Source organism: Pteropus alecto, unplaced genomic scaffold (genome assembly GCF_000325575.1).
Source record: "Pteropus alecto unplaced genomic scaffold, ASM32557v1 scaffold15, whole genome shotgun sequence".
Taxonomy (NCBI): Eukaryota; Metazoa; Chordata; class Mammalia; order Chiroptera; family Pteropodidae; genus Pteropus; species Pteropus alecto.
Genome location: NW_006436286.1, coordinates 2,349,159 through 2,358,052, shown reverse-complemented (window position 1 = coordinate 2,358,052; position 8,894 = coordinate 2,349,159). Strand labels below are relative to the sequence as shown.

General features: G+C 46.5%; 1 protein-coding gene across 9 annotated transcripts in view; it reads left to right on the top strand.

The window, feature by feature from the left end:
• The first annotated feature begins 39 nt into the window (after positions 1–39).
• The window catches only part of POLR3E (RNA polymerase III subunit E), a 28,972-nt gene continuing 20,117 nt past the window's right edge, over positions 40–8,894 (top strand). For 4 of the 9 annotated variants that reach the window (XM_025047274.1, XM_025047270.1, XM_025047267.1 and 1 more), the window contains exon 1: positions 41–207. In XM_025047274.1, the coding sequence (XP_024903042.1) occupies positions 156–207 (52 nt within the window). In that variant the 5' untranslated portion in view covers positions 41–155. Of the gene's footprint in view, positions 208–463; positions 583–8,894 lie in introns of all 9 variants that reach the window. The other 5 variants (XM_025047268.1, XM_025047266.1, XM_025047273.1 and 2 more) reach the window with 4 other exon arrangements.

Below are 8,894 nucleotides of genomic sequence, written 5' to 3'. Positions count from 1 at the left end.
GGCGCGCGGGGCGGACGCGGGAGCCCCGGCCTGCTGCGTGCGGGAGGAAAACAGGTCGCCCGCACCCCACCCGCGGCTGCGTTTGTTTACTACAGTGTCTGCCTCTCATCACTCCTTCCTCCAGGGGGTTGGTACTTGCCGTCACCGTTTCGGGGATGAAAAGAGAGAAGGGCGACGAGATGCAGCCGCCCAGGCGGGCCGCGAGCGGTAAGCCGCGCGCCTGGGGCTTGAACCGGTGCAGCTGTGCGCGCCGGGTCGGGCTCTTGCCCACTGTGCCACGCGGCCTGGCGCTGGGAGTGCTGCAGCGCGGCGCCCAAGAACGAGAGTACGGCTCCTTGTCACCAGGAGACCCAGGGGGGCCGTCCTGGTTCCCCGCTCTCCCGCACCGTGACCTTGGGCAAGTTACTCCCCCAGGCCCGGTTTCCTCATTTCTTAATCGGGGACGATAAATCTTGCCTTACAGCGCAGTTGAGAAGATGAAGTGAAAATGTATGTGACGTCCTTGGAGAAGGATCTAGCGCTCCTTAGGCCTAATGAGTTCTCGTACCCTAGGCCAACTCTGCCTTTAACAGGTGGAAACAGGTGAGCTGGGGAGACGCTTTGCTCAAGGGGCATCGAGCCAGTTAGAAGCCAGGTCTGAGGCCGTTCGCCTCGGGCCCTCTCGCTCCCTCCAGCGCGCAGAGAACTGTGGAGTCGCCTCTGCTGTCCTGACTGGCTGACGGGTTAGATTCCCGGGTGCAGCATAGATGCACTCAGCTGCGGCCTTCAGGGCCCCCTCTTTCCATTTGTGGAGCAGCTCACTGGGGAAGCTTTCTGTCCCCAAGGCCGTGGAGCCACTGCTGCAGAGCACCCCGTGGCCGCAGGACACCCTGTTGAAGCCCGGATAGACACTGCTGTCTGGGGAGCTTGGCTTGTGGGCCCGCCCCTGCCTGGGCCACAGTCCCTGTCTGTCCTCGGTGTCCCAGAGGCCACCCCTCTCTGGTTGGGGCTGAGTCAGGCTCACTGGGTTGAGGTTTGTGACCTGGTTCCACCAGCTCATCCACTGGGTAATTCTTTGCACTATGTTGTTAGCTTCATACCAGGCACTGTTCTAGGTATTGGGACAACCACGTGAATTTTTAAAAAGACAGAGAATAGCCCTTTCACGCGCTGAAGTTGGTGTGATTATCTTCACTTTTGGTTGAAGGGCTGGGGGGCCTTTGGGGAGCTTATGTTCTAGACTAGGGGGTTCCAGATCGCGAGGGAACCACAGAGGAAATAGAACAGGGAAATGTGATGGTGACTGGGAAGGGGCTTGGGGATGCTTTAAGATGGGGCGGTCGGGGAACCTGCCTCTGGGGGGATTCATACCTAATGAAAGCCTCGGGGAAAGTAGGTGACCTGCAGAGGTCCTGAGGCAGGCTGGGGCTTGCAGGCCCAGCAGGTGGCGGCTACCTGGCCCAGTGCACAGTGAGGAAGAGGCAAGGGCAAGATCACGCAGGGCGTTGGGGCCACGGAAGGGAGCTTGGATTTTCTTCTCTGTGACAGTTGACGGGTTTGAGCAGGGAATTATGTGACTGACTTTTCTACAAGGACGACCCTGGCCGTTCGTGGGGGCAGCGGAGAGTGCTGAGCAGCGCCTCTCAAATGGCAGCACAGGCTTTACGAGGCGGCGTGAAATCGACTTAGGACGTCAACCAGCGTGTTCAGTGTTCGTGGGCGAAGGGAGAAAGCAGCCTGGCATCACGTAGACTAGGGACAGTTGTGGCTGCGGAACCTGGTTTTAATTTCGTGGTCGCACGTGCTGAGCCATTTCCGTGAAGTGGATTTCTTACTGTGGGTCTTAGGCCGAAAACTTTGAAAAGCCACTGAGCTGTGTGTTGCTGGGTGGGAGGGTGAGGAGGTGATGTGGCCGCACTGGCCCAGCCCGCCGTCCTGTCCCGAGGGAGGGGCTCCAGCTCCGGGTGCTTCATCCTCCGCAGTGGGGGCCACCAGAGGCAGTGTGGCCCGGAAAGTCAGGAGTCCCCAGTCTCTCAGTTGTCCACAGAGCTAGCTGCAGAGAAGGTAGGTGCCTGACACCCATCTGTGGCACCTGGCAGCCCGGCAGATGGAATGCTTGAAGCTGTCAGTTTAAGGCTTCTGGGTTTCACTGTCCCCTCACTGTCACTTGTGGAGGCCTGTTTCCCTGTCCTATGGCTTTTTACCCCTCCCCTCCATCTTCCTCCACGCAGAAGCCTTTGAGAGCTCCTGTGACATACCGATCCTGTGATCCATTTATTCAGACAGCAAATGCGTGCCAAGTGCCTCGGAGTCCTGGGCACCAGGGGTACGGCGAGGACAGACAACCAAAGTCTCTGCCTTCGTGTGGCTTACCGCTTAGTGGCAGCGGAGTGGGGCCAGGTGATAAATGCAGAGCTATCGGTAAATTGTGTGGTGACCCGTGCTACGGAGCGAACCTGAGCGGCATGTAGGGCCTGTGGTTTTGAACTGGGTGAGCTGGGAAGATCTTCACGATGAGAGGACATTGGGCCAGAACCTGAAGGAGGTGAAGGAGGGAGCCATGAGGTTATGGGGGAGCAGCTACCACGTAGCAGAGACAGTCACCTGAAAACGCTTGGGACTGTCTGCTGTTTGTTTGACATCTGACTCTTCTTTTTAAACGTATTTTTCTTTTTTTGTTTTTAATTACAGTTTACATACAGTATTCTCAGGTACACAGCATAGCGGTTAGACATTTTTATGACTTACAAAGTGATCCCCCTGATCCGTCTGGGTCCCATCTGGCACCCTACATAGTTATTCCGATATTACTGACTGTATTCCCTGTGTTCCCTGTGTGTTTTTTTTAACTGGCAATTTGTACTTCATAACCCCTCCCCCTCTCTCCCCCAGCCCCCCAAACCCCCTTTTAATTTGACAATCATTTCATTATTTTCTGGCCGTGTGTTTTCCATTGCGCACACGCACCACGGCTTCCGCCCCCCGTCATCTGCCGATGGACACAGGTCGCTTCCCTGCCTTGGCTGCTGTGACTAGCGCTGCAGTGAACACCGGGATGAACACATCTTTGCAAACTGGTGTTTTGCATTTCTTCGGATAAGTACCCCGAGTGGGATTGCGGGGTCATAAGGCAGTTCTATTTTTAATTTTTGAGGAAGCTGCACCCTGTTTTCCGGCGTGGCGGCGCCCATCTGCAGTCCCCCCAGCAGAGCCTGAGGGCTCCCTTCACATCCCTTCACATCCCCGCCAGCACTTGTCGTTTGGTTTATTGGCGATGGCTGTTCTGACAGGTGCGAGGTGACATCGCGTTGTGGTTCTGATTTGCATTTCTCCGATGATTAGTGATGTTGAGCATCTTGTCACATGTCTATTGGCCATCTGTAAGTTCTCTTTGGAGAGAGGCCTGTTCAGGTCCTCTGCCCATTTTTTATTCAGTTTTTTTATTTTTCTTTTTTTGGTGTTGAGTTGTATGAGTTCTTCATATATATATTTGGATATTAACCCCTTTTCGGATATATCATTGACGAATATCTCCTCGTTCAGTAGCTTCTCTTTGTTTTGATGATGGTTTCCTTGCTGTGCAGAAACTTTTTAGTCTGATGTAGTCCGATTTTTTTATTTTATTTTTTTTCTTTTGTTTCCCTTGCCCGAGGAGACATCCCCAAAGCTATTACTAAGACCAGTGTCAGAAGAGTTTATACTGCCTAAGTTTTCTTCTAGTTTTATGGTGTCAGGTCTTACACTTAGGTCTCTACTCCATTTGAAGTTTATTCTTGTAGCTGGTGTAAGAAAGTGGTTCTGTTGCATTTTTTGCCATGTATCTGTCCAGTGTTCCCAACACCGTTTATTGGAGAGACCATCTTCATCCTGTCGTGTGTTCTTGCCTCCTCTGTCATTGATTAATTAACCATTAAGGCGTTATTCTATTCCATTTCTGGGCTCTGTTCTGTCCCATGGATTTATGTCTGATTTTATGCGAGTACCCTGCTGTGTTGGTGCCTGTAGCTTTGGAGTATAGATTGACGTCAAATAGTGTGATGCCTCCAACTTTGTTATTCTTTCTCAAGAATGTTTTGGCTTTTCGGGTCTATAGCGGTTCCATATAAATCTTAGGATTATTTATTCTAGTTTAGTGAAAATTGCCATTGTTATTTTGATAGAGATTGCATTGACTCTCGATTGCTCTGGGTAGTATGGGCATTTTAACGATGTAATTGTCCCTGTTTATGAGGACGGCGTATGCTTCCATTTATTTGTATCTTCGGTTTTTTCAACATCTTATAATATTCCAAGTATAGGTCTTGTACTTCCTTGGTTAACTTTATTCCTAAATATTATATTCTTTTCGATATAATTGTAAGTGGGATTTTTTTCTTAATTTCTCTTTCTGATACTTTGTTATTGATGTATAAAAATGCTACCAACGTCTGAATATTAGTTTTGTATCCCACTATTTTTTTGAATTAATTTATTCTAATAGTTTTTTTGGTGGCATCCTTAGGGTTCTCTAGTGTCACGGCATTTGCAAATAATGACAGTTTTACTTTTCCATTTCGGATGCCTTTTATTTCTTGCCTAATTGCTGTGGCTAGGACTTCCAATACTGTGTTTCGTAAAAGTGGTGAAAGTGGACATCTTTGTCTTGCTGGATTTTGCCAAACACTTTTTCCGCATCTGTTGATATGACCGTATGATCTTTTCCCTTCATTCGGTTTGTGTGGTTATCGCATTAACTGATTTGCAGACATTATACCAACCTTGCATCCTGGAAATAAAACCCACTTGATCACGGTGTATGATCTTTTTAATGTATCGTTGGATTCAGGTTGCTAATATTTTGGGGGGGATTTTCGTATCTGTGTTCATCAGGGATGTTGGCCTGTGATTCTCTTTATGTAACGTGTTTGTCTGGTTTTGGAATCATGTTAATGCCGGCCTCGTTAAATGAGTTTGGAAGTCTTCCCTCCTCTTGAAATTTTTGGAATAGTTTGAGAAGAATAGGTGTTAATTCTTCTTTGAATGTTTGGAAAATTCACCTGTGGCATGTGGCTCGGGGGCTTTTATGTTTTGGAGTTTTTTGATTACTGGTTGAAAGCAGTTATCGGTCGGTTCAGATTTTCTGTTTCTTCTTGATTCCATCTTGGAGGATTGTATATTTCTAGAATTTATCCATTTCTTCCAGGTTGTTCAATTTGTTGGCATATAATTGTTTGTAGTATTTTCTTATAATCCTTTGTATTTCTGTGGTGTCAGTTGTCATCTCTTCTTTTCATTTCTAGTTTTAATTACTCGGCTTCTCTTTTTCTTAACTAGTCTAGTTAAAGATTTGTCAATTTTGTTTATCTTTCAAGAAAACTGATCTTTATTTCCTTTATTTTACTCACTTTGGGCTGTGTTTTTTTTTTTTCTAGTTCCTTTAGGTGTAAGGTTAGGTTGTTTATTTGAGATTCTTCTTGTTTCTTGTGGTAGGCCTGTATCGCTCTGCATTTCCTTCTTAGGACTGCTATCGCTGTGTTCCATAGATATGGGGTTGTGTTTTCATTTTTATTTGTCTCAAGGTATCTTTTGATTTATCTGAACTTTTTGTTACCTATTTATTGTTTAGTAACATGTTTTTAGCCTCCATGTGTCTGTGTGTTTTTCAGCTTTCTTCTTGTAATTAATTTCTAGTTTCATACCATTGTGATCAGAGAAGATGCTTGTTATGATTTTTATCTTCTAAATTTATTGGAACTTGCTTTGTGGCCTAACATGTGGTTTATCGTGAAAAATGTTCCATGTACACTTGAAAAGAATGTATATTCTGTGGTTTTTGGGTGAAATGCCCTAAAAATATCAAGTACATCCATCCGGTCTAATGTGTCATTTAAGACCACTGTTCCTTTGTTGATTTTCTGTCTGGACGATCTATCCGTTGACGTCAGTGGGGTGTTAAAGTCCCCTGTTATGACTGTATTACTGTCGATCTCACCCTTTACTGCCTTCGGTGTTTGCTTCATAGATTTAGGTGCTCCTGCGTTGGATGTGTAGATGTTTATGAGAGTTATATCCTCTTATTGGGTTCATCACTTTATCATTGTGAAAGATCCTTCTTCGTTTTTTTTTGTTACAGCCCTTGTTTTAAAGTCTATTTTGTCTGATATAAATATTGCCCCTCTCAGCTTTTTTTGGCGGGGGTGGTTACATTTTCATGAAATATCTTTTTCTATCCTTTTAGTCTGTGTATATCTTTTGATCTGAAGTGGATCTCTTGTAGGCGGCATATGTTTGGGTCTTTTTTATTACTCATTCAGCCACCCTGTTGTGTCTTTTGACTGGAGCATTTAGTCCATTTACATTTAAAGTAATTACCAATAGGTATGTAGTTATTGCCATTTCGTTAATTGTTTTGATTATTTGTATAGTTCTCTATTTCTTAGTCTCTTGCTGCCTTGTGTGTTGATGACTTTCTATAGTGTTGTGTTTGGATTCCTTTCTCTTTATTTCTTGTATATCGCTCTGAGTTTTGGTTGGTAGTTGTCACGTGCTTCATATATACCAAGCAATGTTTAGAGCAGGGTATTTTAAGTGGATGGTCACTTAAGTTCGAAGACGTTCTGGAATCACTACAATTCTTACCCTTCCCCTCCATGTTTGTTTGGGTCATTATTTTTATTTTCTTTGTGTTTGTGTGTATCTCTTAGTTTGTTGTTTTAATCACACATGATCTTCCTACTTGTCCCTTTTAAACTCTGTACTAGCTTTATAGTTGGTTGACCAACTGCTTTTTTAAGTGTTTGCCTTGTCAGTGAGCATTTTTTCTTTCCTATATATTCTTATATATTTTTTTCTTCCTTACAGGAGTCCCTTTAACATGCCTTGGAATACTGGCTTGGTGGTGATGAACTCCTTTATCTTTTTCTTGTGTAGGAAACTCCTTATTTGTCCTTTGATTCTAAATGATAGAATTGCTGGGTAGAGTAACCTTGGTTGTAGATCCATGCTTTTCATCACTTTGAATATTTTGTGCCAATCCCTTCTTGCCCGTGAAGTTTCTGCTGAGAAATCAGCTGACAGTTATAGGAACTCCCTTGTAGGTAACTAACTGCTTTTCTCTTTTCTGCTTTTAAGATTCTCTCTTTGTCTTAACCTTTGGCATTTTAATTATGATGTGTCTCAGTGCGGGTCACTTTGGGTTCCTTTTGTTTGGGACTCTGTGCTTCCTGGATTTGTATGTCTCCTTTGTTCGCCAGGTTAGGAAAGTTTCCAGTCGTTCTTTTTTTAAATAGGTTTTAAATCCCTTGCTCTCTCTCTCTCCTCCCTCTGGTGCTGCTATGAAGCGAATGTTGGTATGCTTGATGTTGTCCCAGAGGCCCTTTAAACTGTCTTCATTTCTTTTTTCTTTTTTTCTCTTTGCCGTTCCGATTGGGTGTTTCCCACTACATTGTCTTCCAGATTGCTGATTTCGATCCTCTTTTTAATTTAGTCTGCGGTCGATGCCCTCCAATGTACTGTTTATTTCGGTTACTGTATTCTTCATTTCCGGCTGGCTCTGTTTTGTGTTTTCTCTTTCTTTGTTGAAGTTCTCACTGAGTTCATCTGTTCTTCCCCTGAGTCCATTAGGGTCCTTGCAACTGATGTTTTACACTCTGTATGTGTAGATTGCTTGTCTCCATAAGTAGATCTGCAACGTCTCTCATTCTTGGCAAGGCGGCCTTACGTAGTAGGTGTCTTGTGGGGCCCAGTGGCACAGTCTCCTGGTCACCTGAGCTGGGTGCTCCAGTGGTATCTTTTGTGTGAGTTGTGTGTGTCCTTCTGTTGTAGTTGAGCCTTGATTGCTGTTGGCACGTTAGTGGATGGGATCGACCCTCAGGCCAGCTGGCTGTAAGGACTGCCTGTGACTACAGCAGACAATCCATTGTGCGGGGGTGACCTCACGGAGCAGGAGTCGCTGTAGTGGGGCTCTGATGCATGCAGAGTCCACCCTTTGGGTCTGTCATTTGTGGCACTAGTTGTTGAGTGGTTCTCTGGTGGGGTCTGAAGCTGGCCACTGGGCTTATTGGTTCTGGGGCCCTTTGGTAGAGGCTCTTGTGTAGGCCAAGGTTGGCACTATTTATGTCCATCTTGAAGCTCCCTGGTGGGAGCTAGAAGGAGATCTGCAGTTGATTGCCACTTGTGCTGGGCTTGGAATTGCTTGGGAGAGGCTAAGCTACAAACTGAGGTCAGCAGCCACTAGTGCCAGACTTAGGACCATTTGGTGGGAACTATGCTGTGTGAGCTGAGGCCATTTAGCACTTGAGCTGGTTTGTGGCCGCTCTGTTGAAGCTACATTCCAAACTAACACTCACCGCAGTTTATGCCAGATTTGGAGCCAAGTGTTGGGCGTTATAATGCAAGTTGAGATCAGTCACCACTAGTGCCAGGCTTGGGGCTGTTTAGCAAGAGGTACAGGGTATGCCGAGGCCAGCCTCTGCTTGTTTGAGGTTTGTGAACCGTGAGAGATTTTAGGAAAGTCTGCATCACAAGCGAAGGCAGGCTGCTGTGCGGAGTAGCTGCTGGAAGAGGCTCAGGCCTGGCGTGTGAGTAGGGTGGGGTCTCAGGGAATCACCAGGGTGGAGTGCATGGTGTTAGCCAGGTTGATGGAGACTCAGGTTTGGCCCCCACCGGTCGGCTGGTTGTGGGGAGGGCTTGGCAAAGGAGCAATGGTGCCTGCCAGCGCTTCTGACCCCAGAGACAGCTGCCCTGACTCCTGCCCCTCCAGCCCTTGCCCTGAAGCCAGAAAATTAGCTCCTTTCTGTATGTCCCTGGTACTTTTCAAGCTGCTGTTTGTTCTCTGGAGCTTAGGGCAGGTGTTTGTGAACGAATGAGTCCATGTGCGGGCCCTTTAAGAGGATGCCTGGTCTACAGCAGCCTTCTGTCTCACCTTGACAGACTCC